Below are 13,053 nucleotides of genomic sequence, written 5' to 3'. Positions count from 1 at the left end.
CATGAGAGAGACCTAGAAGCAGGGACACAGGCAGAGGGAGAAGAGGCTCCCTGCAGGGAGCCCAATGTGGGGACTTGATCCCAGGACCCCGGGGTCACACCCTGAGCCAAAGGCAGGGTGAACTATACATTTTCATTTATAGATGCTCAACCACTGAGCCACTCAGGTGCCCCTAGAATCTTTCTGTCAGAGTTACATAGCATTTTACTGTGTAAATAGACACAATATGGGATTCTAAATCCAGATTCATGGAGAAAATTCAGAGAGTCTAGGAATTTGGACAGGTGAATACATCTTTATTTTATCTTTAACCAATGTTTACCTGAAATGTAGTGTTTCTATCTATTGTAAATGTTGGCAACAAATCACAATAGTAACAGGGCCTAATTCTTTGGTAATAATCTTCATCATCCATTGGATGGTCAGACACTTTATATCTGATTTCTTTAGTCATTGCACATATTTTGAAATGTTGTCTATACTCCTCATTACTTCAAAATTACTATTAATTTACATATTTAACATTATTCTCAACATTGATAGGCTTTAGGAGATTTCCAAATTGTTCATGGTTTAAAAAGTTAAGAATTTCAGGGGCATCTTGGTGGCTCAGACAGTTAAGTGTCTGCTTTCAGATCAGGTCATGATCTCAAGGTCCTGGGGTCAAGCCCCACATCAGGCTCCCTGCTCAGTGAGAAGTCTGCTTCTCCCTCTGCCTTTGCACCCTGCTTGTGCACATGCGTGCTCTCACTCTCTGTCAAATAAAATCTTAAAAAAAAAAAAAAAAGTTAAGAATTCCAAACTATTGGAGATCATTTGCTTACATAAGTGTGTATTTTAAACATTAGTAGGAAGTACCTAAAGGTAAAACTTTGGCTACATCTTTGGTTATTTGGACATAGAATAAATCTCTAGAAGTAAAATTCCTTATCAGATAAGTATCTTTCAAAGTTTTGAGTGTATATCAGATCACCTTCCAGAAATCTTGTACCAGAGTCCTCTTTTCCATATTATATGAAAGCACCTACTCCTTTTAAGAATCACTAGCTTTTATATTCTCTAGATCTGCTGTGGTTTGGCACTGTAAGGGTTTCTAATTTGGTGTCACGTTGAAGGAACCTGTGCAAACTCCAGATTTGAACAGCAGAGCATCACACTTCATTGTGTTTTGATTACACTAGTTGTACATGCAACTCAGGCATAGCCTCTGGCAGCATGTTATATTCCAAGACTCTGGATCAGGGTCTTCAAGCCCTCTGTTTCAGATATGGCCATACCAGGAGCCATAAATTAGGTTGAATCAGCAGTGCTCTCGTTTTCCATGGGGAAGAATTAAATTGTCACATTCAAAAATAATACACATAACACGCACATGAGGCAGTGGAATCTTGGAAACACCAGAATGTGAACTTGACATTTTGCTGAAAAATTGGGAGATTTGGGGGAGGATGATAGGAGAGAAGCTATTGTTAAAAATTGAACCCTTGATAGGATGGGATGGGTTTAGTACAAAGCTCCATGGGGACCTAAGTGGTAAAAAGAGAATCCACTAATTTACTGATAAGTCTGAGTTGGGGCAGATATGAGTGCAGACTTATCTAGGAAAGTACCCCAGGGTAGGAGAGAGGCAAGAGAACAGGTGGTTCTCTGGATTTGCATCCCACCTCTGCCACTTAGTAGCTTTGTCACTTTGGCCCTCTCTGGGCCTTGTTTGCTCTCTGGAGAAAAAGGTTTTAACCAACTGTTTTTCTAGATCCCTTCCTGCTTTTCTTTGTGGCCGACTCTTACTTGGTGACAGGGTGTTAGGGGCTTTTGTCCCAGAGCTCTCAACCCTGCCTTTAGTAATTACTTTCTTGATCAATCCTTGCTTAACAGACCTGAATTATGCAGAATGCTCTTACTTGCAAATAACCAAACACCTGATTAGAACTAACCTTAGCATATTACGAGATGTGTTGGAAGGCTCTTGGTATATACCTCACAGAATTGGAAGAAATGGCCGGAAAACTAAGTAAGGACATTGAATCCAGAGCCTTCAATGTTAAGATCCTGTCTCTTTGTGGCCTCTCCCCAAGTGTGGGTTTCATTTTCTCCTTTTGCACAATTGCCCCATTATCTGGGTGGGGAAGGGGTTATGCTTGCCTTCTCTAGCATCATGAAGCCAGGAAATGGTTCTTCTTCCACTATGTCTAATTAGAAAAATTGCAAAAAGGGCAACCCCCAGGTGGCTTGGTGTGAGTTGTGCCCATACTTGGACAAGTCTCTGTAGTCCCAGGAATGGGTTATTCAAGCCCAGGTGGGGTTACATGTTCACCTGTGGACCATCACTAATCAGTGAAGCAGAATCCTGCAGGAGGGTGGCATTTGCCTTTAGGGACCATTTATATGCCATAGGAAGAAGAAAAGATCAAACAAAAACCTGATGTGTGGGAGATTTTTAAAAACATGGTCTGGGAGAACCATGAACAAGGTAGCTGCAATCTTAAAACGTTGGTTTGTATACATCCTGTTGATTTAGAAACAAACAAGGATGCTTGGGTGGCTCAGCAGTTGAGCATCTGCCTTCAACTTGGTATGATCTTGGAATGCCTGGATTGAGTCCCACATCGGGCTCCCTGCATGGAGCTGGCTTCTCCCTCTACCTATGTCTGTCTGCTTGTCTCCCTTCCTCCCTGCCTCATGAATAAATAAAATCTTTAAAAAACAAACCAATATACCCACAGTGAGATACCCGTTCACACCGATTAAGATGGTCATTGTTAAAACAGTAGAAAGTAGTATGTGTAAGGATGTGGAGAATTTGGAACACTTGTGCATCATAGAATAAAACTAGTGCTGCCAGTATGTAAAGCTGTATGGTGGTTCCCAAAAATATTAAATGTAGAATTACCATCAGAGGTGTGTATATGTGTGTATATATAAAGGAATTGAACCCATATTTGTACAATGGTATTCACAGCTGTACTTTTCACAGTAGGCAACACGTGGAAATAACCCAAATGGCCATTGACAGTTGAGTGGATAAACAAAATGTATATACAATGTAGGAATATTATTCAGCCTTAAAAAGGAAGTATATTTTGATACATGCTACAACATGGATGAACCTGGAACATCCTACAAAGTAAAAAAAAAAAAAAAAGTTGGACACAAAGGACCAATAATATAGGAATCTGTTTCTCTGAGTTACCTAAAGTATTAGAGAATTCATAGAGACAAAGTGGATTACCAGGGACTGAGGATGGGGCTTGTAGGGTTAGTGTTGAATAGGTACAGAGTTTCAATTTGAGGTGAAAAAGTTCTGGCAATACATAATAGTGCTGGTAGGTGCACAAAAATGCAAATATACTTAATGCCTCTGAATTGTATACCTAAAAATGGCCAGAATGGTAAAATTTTATTTATAGTTTATTACCACAGTGAAAAATATTTTAAAAATACAACATACTTCTTGCATATTTAATTTGATATCTAAATAATCATCATAAGTAAAGTAGCCAGTGGAATAAAAATAGATGTATTTAATACCTGTTCTCTATTTAAAAATACATAAACCCATTCTTGAACATTAGGACACTTTTTCATTGTTCCTCTTTATTCCTTGTATTTCTAGTCTGCTTCTCCTGTGAAATTTTATCCTAATGTATTTTATACTTACGAGTCTTGTCGATCATAGGTTATTCTTCTTTGTAACAAAAACAGTACATAAATTGAAATTTTAAATTATTTTCTGTGACTAAAAGGCTATAAGTATCCTGGATTGCTGTAGCCTTGGTTTGCTAGGACAGTTGATTAAGACAGTCTAAATGTTACAAATTTTCATGAAATTTTCTTTAATGATTGTTTATTGGAAATGCTTCTTAATGAGATGAGACATTTAAAAAACCCATGTAATTTTAGAAGACTCACTTATTGCTGGAATGACTCAGAGTTTTCAGCACCAAATATATTCCTATTTTTTTTTGCTTTTTTATAGATCTGTGCTCTGAGTAAACTTATTCACATAAATAAAAAGATGGGAAATGAAGGAGTTATTAGAGCAGTGTCTTTCAGCTTGAACTCCTCAAATTCTCTGCAAAAAATCAGACATCTGTCATTATTTTTAGTTTTGTACTTGCTGACAGTTCCATTCACTCCTTCATATTTGTGACAAAGGAGGAACTGGAACCCGTCTAATTTGTGAAAAGATTTGTTACCTAAGTCATCAGTTATTGAATTTCTCAGTTTTTTGAAAGTATACCAAGAGTGCTTTATGAAGGTCTTAGATAACTAGTATGTCTGTCATTCTTTGACTTAGAGACCTTGTTTACCTCCATTTACCTAAAGGGTCGAGAAAATTGTTAATTTAAAAATACACCTTTGCCACTACAGTATCTTAAAACACTATTTACCTTACACTTGCTTTAAGGTATGTATTGTCAGTATTTGGGTCTATAGATTCTAACATGCTGTGCTTTTTTTTTTTTTTCATGCTGTGCTTAATAGAAAATGTCAGCCATAAAATCTAATGAAGTCCGTTCTTGCTGTCAAACCACTGAGTTCAGACTTACCTTTTGTCAGAAGTCTTGCTTTATTTTCCCCAACATTCTACTATGAATGTTTTCCAACATAGAGAAAAGCTGAATGAATTATGAAGTGAATACCCATCATACCTACCACCCAGATTCTGCAGTTGACACTTTGTAAGTTTGTCTTACCACATACCTATTTATCCGTCTCCTTAACCATTCATTTATCACTTCATTTTACTTTGACCATACATTTCAAAGTAAGTTGCAGACATGGATATTATTCACCCCTAAATACTTCAGTATGCATATCATTAATGTTCAGTATTTGTTTACAATTTTTTTTTAGAGATTTATTTATTTATTTATGATAGGCATAGAGAGAAAGAGAGGCAGAGATTCAGGAGGAGGGAGAAGCAGGCTCCATGCTGGGAGCCTGACGTGGGACTCGATCCCGGGATTCCAGGATCGCGCCCTGGGCCAAAGGCAGGCGCCAAACCGCTGAGCCACCCAGGGATCCCCTGTTTACAGTTTTTTGAGGTAAAATTTCTACATAGTGAAATATAAAAATCCTGTATGGATCACTAGATGCATCCTGACAAATGCACACACCCAACTCTAGGTCCCATCAAAATGTAGTATATTACCATCCTCTCATAAAGGTTCCTCCTGCCTCTTCCTAGTTAGCTCCCTCCACTCTCCTCCTCTACCTCCCCCAGAAGTAACCACCAGATTTCTTTTCACCATATATTAGTTTTGCCTGCTCTAGAACTTCAAATAAGAGTATGTAGATATGATTCCATTTATGTAAAGTTTCTTTCAATGTAATTATTTCAAGATTCCTCCATGTTGCATCTATTAGTTTATTCCTTTTGGCTGCTGGGTCATATTCCAGTTGATACATCAGCCACATTTTATTCCTCTGTTGATGGTCATTTGATCTGTCCCCGGTTTTGGTGATTATGAATAAAGCTGTCACCATTCGAGCACAGACCTTTTTGTAAATCCATGCTTTCATTCCTCTTGGTTGAATAACTAGGAGTGGAATTTCTGGGTCATAGAATAATGTTATGCTTAGTTGATAAGTGTGCAGACCTTTTTCAGAAGTGATTGTACTGCATATAATAATGCACGGAAGTTCTGATCTGCAACATTAACTAAATGTTGACAAAATGTGGAACTAGTCTTTCTAATTTTATCTGTCTGGTGGGTGTGTAGTAGTTCCCTGTGGTCCAATTTGCATTTCTTTGACTAATGATGTTGAGCACTTTTTCAAGTGCTGTTTGACCAGTTATTTGTCTTTGTGAAATGCCTTTTCAGTATTTTGTGCCCTTTTGAAAAACACTTTTTTCTTTTGCTTTTGAGTTAACATTTCCTATATACTCTCCATACTAGCCATCTATCCGATATGGTTTTGGATATTTTCTCTCATTTTGTAGCTCGTCCAGTTATTTTCTCAATGGTGTCTTGATGAGCAGAAGTTTTTAACTTTGATAAGCTCAGTTTATCAAAAGTTTTTTCTTTTTTTTAGGATTTTATTTAGAGAGTGCACAGGCATGCCCATGTGTGCAGGAGCAGAGGAGCGGAGCAGAGGGATAAGAAGCAGACTGCCTGCTGAGCAGGGAGCCTCCATCCCAGGACCCTGAGCTCATGACCTGAGCCAAAGGCAGATGCTTCCAGGCTCCTCCCAAAGCTTTTTTTTCTTTTCTTTCTTTTTTTTTTTTTTTTTTTTTTTTAAGATTCATTCATTCAGAGAGAGCGCAAGAGAGGCAGAGACACAGGCAGAGAGAGAAGCAGGCATCATACAGAGAGCCTGATGTGGGACTCGATCCAGGGTCTCCAGGATCACAACCCGGGCTGCAGGCGGCGCTAAACCGCTGTGCCACCGGGGCTGCCCTTTTTTTTTCTAATGATCATTGCTTTCTGTATCCTCCATAGGAAACCTTCGTCTGTGCACTCCTCCCACCCCAAGTCACAAAGATAGTTTATAGTTTCTTAGAGAAGCTTGTTTTAACTTTTTAAAGCCTCTGATCCATATTGATTTAATGCTTGTATATGGTGTGAGGTACGGGGTCAAGATTTATTTTTCTCCCTGTGGATCTGTGGTGGTTCCAGTACTGTGTGTTAAAGGGTCTTTCTCCACTGAATTACTTGAAGACCAGATATATTATTGGGCTTGTATTGACTTGTATTGACCATGTGGATTGCTTTGGTGGATAGCTATCAACTTTTTTTTTTTTTTTTTTTTTTTTAGCTATCAACTTTTTGACAATATTTAATCTTTCAGTATATGAACATGGTATATGACATTTTGGAATCTCTAAACATTGTTAGTATTTAAGAAATAGGATAGAAATCACTTTTTACTATCATGGAAATAATTTGTGGAATTTATTTAGAGATTATTAAAAGCAGTCAAGGCTAAAGCCAGTGATCCCATTTTCATGGTGGGACATAGAAAGTGAATTGGTTGTCTTTCATACCTTAATCTGTAATGTGATTTAACATATAACTAAAATCATATGTAAGTTTTCTCTGAATGTCTTAGCCCCGTGTATGTTCTCTCACCTCAACTATTGTTTCACTTATTAGCACACAGATTAAGAATAAATTATTCCCTAGAGTGTGAACTTCTGAGGAGTTGTGATTAATTCAAACTTAACCTTTAATGTTTGATGAATAGTGTAAGAGTAAGTTAATAAGTAAGCCAGGACCTGAAGATTGGCTTTGATGTGAGAGGCCAGAGGGAGCAGTTGAAGGTACTTGTTCAGTGGAGCGAACACCATGAAGAAAGTGGTGTTGAGTAAGAATGGGGTGAATTGCCTGGAAGACACAATCTGGGGTAGAAAAACCCTTCTAAACTTGTGCTACTCAGAGTGTGGCCAGCATACCAGTACTGTTGACATCTTTTGGGAGTTAAAATTGCAAGTTCTGGGCTTGACCCAGACCCACTAAATCTGAATCAGTGTTTCAGAAAGATTCCCTAGTCATTCGTTTGCCCCTTAAAGTTTGAGGAGGACTACTCTGGAGAAGCTTGCAGTTCCCCTGGCTTATGAGTGATTAAGGGCCATAGTTCAAACAGAGGAGTTTAAATGATCTTGACACATGGCTGACTTTTTGCATGTTTGTACTTTATCTTTAAGTTATTAAAATGGATTTTCAGAATCATCATTTTGGTTTTCTGGATTTTTGGGTGAGAAAATTGTCTTTCAGACAGTCATTTAGAAATACATTATTAGAAATGCTACATTATAGGCTTGTTAAAACCTTAAGAACTATAAATCATTGACTTAAGTAGACTTGTCTGACTATAAAGTTAGTCATTTGAAAGAATGTAATGGGGACAAACAATCCAATGTCCTATCTCTGCTATTCGCGAGGACTGTAATTTGGGAGTGAAGCTGAGATTTTATAAAAGAGCTCAAGTGTGGTTGCTAAACAAACTATAATAGTGTGCTGCTTTCAGGTCAAAAGAAGGAAAAGAAAGGAGAGGACAGATTTTATTTTGCATTGTTATAATTGTATAGTAACTAAAGGAAAATCCAATAGCAGCCTGCTAACTTCACACATTAGCTGTTCTTATTTTTCTGTGTTCCTTTACCAAAATTTCCATCAGCATACAGAATTTTCACATTGTTCTACTTATGGTATTAGATGCACCTTTGCTTATGTCATTTAACATGGTTTCCTCCTCTCCAGCTCCTCCTCCAGCTATCCCTTCTCTTTCTCCTCTTCCTCTTATCCCTGGCCTCTCTGGCCTCCATAACTCTGATGTCTGGTTCATCCCAGGCCCTTTAGCACATTGTTTCCTGTTTAAGAGTTCAGATATTCCTCGTTGCTTGACTGAGTGTCAGTTTGAGGTACCAACCTCTCTTCTCCCTTGGTTTGGCTCCTACAAATACACCTTGCTTACCTTCTTCCCTGTCACCTCCTCAAAATTAGGTCTCCTTTTTCCTAGAATCAGCTTGTGATCTTTTCTCTGAAGCCAATTCAGGTGTCCAATGGGCCTCAACTAACTTCTTGCAGTCACCATCTGCCTTGTACTATGGTGCCTGCCTTCATGGTTTCACAAGTGAGGGCCTCCTAGCACTGTTCTTGTCTAACTTCCTGTACTTGCCAGATGCTCAGGAATGGTGGCTGCAGTGGACCCTAAGAAATTCTGTGCTAGAGTTCTGCTGGCAGAGAAGTCCTGAGAGGACAGACAGGTTCTTAACAAAGATGGAGAAGCTGATGAAGCCACTCCAAGGTCTGGAGCCAGGGTCCCTGGTTCACCTCTGCATCTTGAGTCGGCCAAGGGATGCTGTATTTTAGATTGTTGCAAACTTTGAACTTTGGGTCAGTTTATTTATCCCCTTATTAGTTGGCTGCTAAGAATTTGGGAGATTAACCGTAAAGAATATAACTGACATTTTCAAAGGGAAATTATTTTAAAATTTTGAACCAAAGTAAAAACAATTTTTTTTAACCAAGTTAAACTTAAATCAGAAGCTTTATGTAAGTATGGATAAAGGAAACTGTAGAAAAAAGCATTTAAGCTGAGAGACATTGTTCAATAGATTGCCTTAGAATGAGAATTTTCACTTCGTCTTGCACTGGTTACCAGTATTTAAAGTACTTCAGAGTGCCTAGTTGGTGCTTGGCAAAAAATTTTGAATAGCCTTTAGTAAAAATGGGCAGACTCCCGTCCAGCATCTACTGTGAGCTTGAGAAGCAGAGAAAAGCTTTTGCTTTTTACCTCTTACTTCGTGTATTAGCCTGTGTTGACAGTATTTTTCAAACTGTCTTTCAATACAGAGGAAAGAGATGGAGCAGAATGGGTGAGTCTAGAGAGATGGGATCAGGCGGTCATTGGAAAGGAGGCATTTTGAGTAAAATGTTTCTGGAGGGGCACCTGGCTGGTACAGTTGGTATAGTGTGTGACTTTTGATCTCGTGGTCATGAGTTCAAGCTTCATATTGGGTATAGGGATGCCTTAAAGAAAAAAGTCTGTTTGAGTAAAAGGTTTCTGAACACAACTGGCCATGGTTAGAGTGATCATGCCTACCAGTTCACCTACAATCTCTGCTTGCTGTCCTTTTTGTTTTAATTGAAGTATCATTAACATACACTGTGATGTTAGTTTCAGATGTACAGCCTAGTGATTCCACAGTTCTGTATGTTAGTGCTCAGCACAGTAAGCAGTGTCACTGTCTAACCCCTACTACTTTACTAGTATTGTTGAGTATCCTATGCTGTACTCTTCATCTCTAACTTATTTTAAAACTGGAAGTTCATCCTGGTGTGATTATTAAAATTTACCCCCTTTCTCAGAAATGCCTTGGTTTGGAGGATAAATTATATGGTCACCTTACTGAAGATACTGATAAAATACTATGCCAGGCAGTGTACCAGACATTTTATGCGATCCTGATGAAAAGATACTCAGAGATGCTAAGTAACTTGGCCGAAATCACAGTGGCAGACCTGGTGAGCAAAAGCAAGATCTATCAGACTTTTATTTATTTTTTTTATATAAGTATTTTTTTAATTTATTTATTCAGAGAGAGAGAGAGAGACTGAGAGGCAGAGACACAGGCAGAGGGAGAAGCGGGCTCCATGCAGGGAGCCTGATGCGAGAGACTCGATCCTGGGTCTCCAGGATCAGACCCCGGGCTGCAGGTGGCGCTAAACCGCTGCACCACCGGGGGTGCCGTATCAGACTTTTAAAGCTATTCAATTTTTCCCAGTCTGCTACATTAAGCATTTTAATGGGTATGGGCTCCATTGATTTTTTTTTTCTTTTTTTTTTTTTTTTTTTGATCTAGTGAAGGAATCCTGCAGTGGTAGTGAAAGCCTTTTTCTGGAGGAAATGGTAGAATGGAAATTGTCTGGATAAGGCCAGGGGTGAAGCTTGTAGCAGGGATGCTGGGCGGGAAGGTCGGGTTGTGTTTAGATTCTGGAGCATCCAGATGTGTGTAGCCGTCATTGTCCTTAATGAGCCCTGCTGCCTGGGCCTGGGTCTGTTAGCTCAGGGTGTGAAGGTTGTGGAAGTTGTATAGATAGTATCGCTCAGACTTTTATGTGCATAGATATCAACTGGGAATCTTGTTAAAATCCGTAGATCCGCAGATCAATTCCGTAGGTTTCAGGGAGGGGGCTGAGATTCTGTGTTTATAACAAGTTTCTGGTGGTACTTCTAGTGTTGGTCTGTCACATGAGACTTTGGGCAGCAGTGTAGTTGGTGATTAGATTCTCTTTGCCAGGGGCATGGGGGTAGTCACAGACACAAATACTCTCATTTTAGAGGTTGGGGGGCAGTAGCTTCTAGGCATAGGAGGCCTCACCGTGAGGTGGAAGGGACTAAATGGATAGCTGGTTTATGGGACATGGGTACTTAAATGTGGATTGTCTTAAAGGTAGCATTACATTTTTGTAATTAGTACATAAAAATAATTTTTAAAGTATATCCTTAGTTTGTGTGAAGGGTGAACATAGAGAAGCAGGAGGGAGTGAGTGTTCTGGGGTGAGGACAACAGCATGGTACAGTGGTGAGCAGGGCTTTAACAAACAGGGAGCAAGCAGAGTATCTACAGCCAGACAGGAATAACGTGGATGGATGACACAGCAGCAAAGCTCTCTAAAAAAAAAAAAAAAAAAAAAAGAGAGAGAGAAAGAAAGAAAGAAAAACATGGAAAAAAAACACCTCCAAGGGGAGGAGTCCCTGCTATGGACTGGTCACTTTTCCCCTCTCTGCTCTGCCTGAGTGCCTAAGGACGTAAGGGTAGACAGTGCAGGTGGCTCTGTCTGGCTTCTCCTGTGGCTAACAGCATAATCCCTGCACCGCCCATCTGGGACTCTGTCGGATGGTCCCAGGTGGGCCTGCTGCCTGTATCTGGTTACTACTTGTGTAGCATGGGAGGAGACTCGAGGCGAGGTGCTACCAGCCTGGTCTGGGTGCCAGCGGCCTGTCTGCTGAGGCTGGGATTTTTGCTCTACCCTCTTTTTTTGGTGGGGAAGCCTTGTGACTACAGGTCATGATGGAAAGGGACTGATATAGGCGAGCACATTGGCAAAGAGCAAATGGCGGAGGTTCTGGAATCTCTGGGCAGAGCTGGACTTTGTGGCCGGAGCTGTGAGTGGCACAGAAGCAGGGCCTTAGCCCTGGGCAGCACCCTGAGTGAGACATCAGTGAGCCTCCCAGCTGGCCAGTGTAGCTCTGAATGCTCAGAAGGTCAGGGAAGGGTGTCAGCAGGGCTGGGTAGTAGGAGCCCCTGAACACTGGACACCCAGAATGCTGGGACTGCTTCTCTCCTTTCCACGTCTCTGAAACTGTTAGTGTGGCCCCAGTCTGTCCCTGTGGGTGCAGGAGGGAAGGGGAGCTGGACCTAACCTGTGTGTGCTCCTGACTTGTGCCCATCCTGTTGGGGTGCAGAATTGTCCTGGTCAGGGCACAGCTTATGCCGCATGTGGGTTATGGGACACACCTGAGCAGCCCAGTGACTCCCTTCCCTCTGCCAAAGCTGACCCCTTTTCTCTGTGATGAACTGTTGTAGACAAGCCTGTAGCACCAGGTGGTGGTCCCCAGGGTCCAGGTGTGCAGTGTTTTCCTGAAGGTTATCCCATTCCTCAGTGGTAAACACTGCTGTGTCAGGGTGCTGCTTAGGGGCCACTTGGAGCACATAGATTTTTGCTAGCAGGATTGTGAAGCTTTGCATTGGGCTGCAAAACCAGGGCTTGAGCAAGCAGCTGGAGAGAGTCCAGGACTGGAGTGTTTTTGGGTTTGGGGGTGGAGAGCAGAGGGAGGGGAAGGGAGGGGCAGGAGGGCAGAGCTACACGAGCAGGCAGTCGGCTGCTTTGGCTTTGCTGTCAGCAGAGAGGACTTCAGTCGTGCCCGAGGGCCGCTTGGCCACCATTGCTGGAGACTGGAGGGCGCTGCCTCAGAACCCTGACTTACCGGCACTGCACCCGGACTGTTCCAAGTAGCTGTTGTGCTATCTTTTCCCGGGGAGGCAAGTCTCCTCCCTGTCGTCCCCTCCTGCTCCTCCCCCATTCTGTGAGGGATGATGCCGCTCTCTATTGCACGGCTCAGCCGGCTGATGTCACTGGCAGCGGGAAGCATCAGCAGCCTGATCACATGCTGGCCCAGTCTGTAATGCAGACGGGATAGGGGTGTGTTTGTGGGGAGGGGGGCTGTATGGCAACTGCTTTTGCTCTAACGCCCCCAAAAGTGCAGAGGCAGCGGCCACAGCATCCAGCCAGCTTGGATGTCTGCTCCTTGGGCTTGGGGAAACTATTATTAATAATATTTATTGTTGATAATACTGGGGAAAACAGCCCTTAACTCTGAGGTTTCTGCTGTCCTCCTGTCCAAAGCAGACTTCCAGGACTCTGAAGAAACAGTTGCAAGCAGGATGCTTTTCCCCACCTCTGCGCAAGATTCTTCCCGGGGCCTCCCAGATGCAAATGACTTGTGCCTTGGCCTGCAGTCCCTCAGTCTCACAGGCTGCGACCGACCCTGGAGCACCCAGGACTCGGATTCCTCAGCCCAGAGCAGCACACACTCGGG

At 41.6% G+C, this 13,053-nt stretch overlaps 1 protein-coding gene across 15 annotated transcripts in view; it reads left to right on the top strand.

The window, feature by feature from the left end:
* Positions 1-13,053, top strand: part of CPEB1 (cytoplasmic polyadenylation element binding protein 1) — a 94,310-nt gene that overhangs the window by 54,466 nt on the left and 26,791 nt on the right. For 8 of the 15 annotated variants that reach the window (XM_072801163.1, XM_072801100.1, XM_072801172.1 and 5 more), the window contains exon 3: positions 12,861-13,052. In XM_072801163.1, coding sequence (XP_072657264.1) covers positions 12,899-13,052 — 154 coding nt within the window. In that variant the 5' untranslated portion in view covers positions 12,861-12,898. Of the gene's footprint in view, positions 1-12,331; positions 12,497-12,539; positions 12,657-12,860; position 13,053 lie in introns of those variants that run through there. The other 7 variants (XM_072801065.1, XM_072801080.1, XM_072801108.1 and 4 more) reach the window with 5 other exon arrangements.

This window comes from Canis lupus, chromosome 2 (assembly GCF_048164855.1).
Source record: "Canis lupus baileyi chromosome 2, mCanLup2.hap1, whole genome shotgun sequence".
Classification (NCBI taxonomy): domain Eukaryota; kingdom Metazoa; phylum Chordata; class Mammalia; order Carnivora; family Canidae; genus Canis; species Canis lupus.
This window is presented reverse-complemented; position numbering and strand designations above follow the sequence as displayed.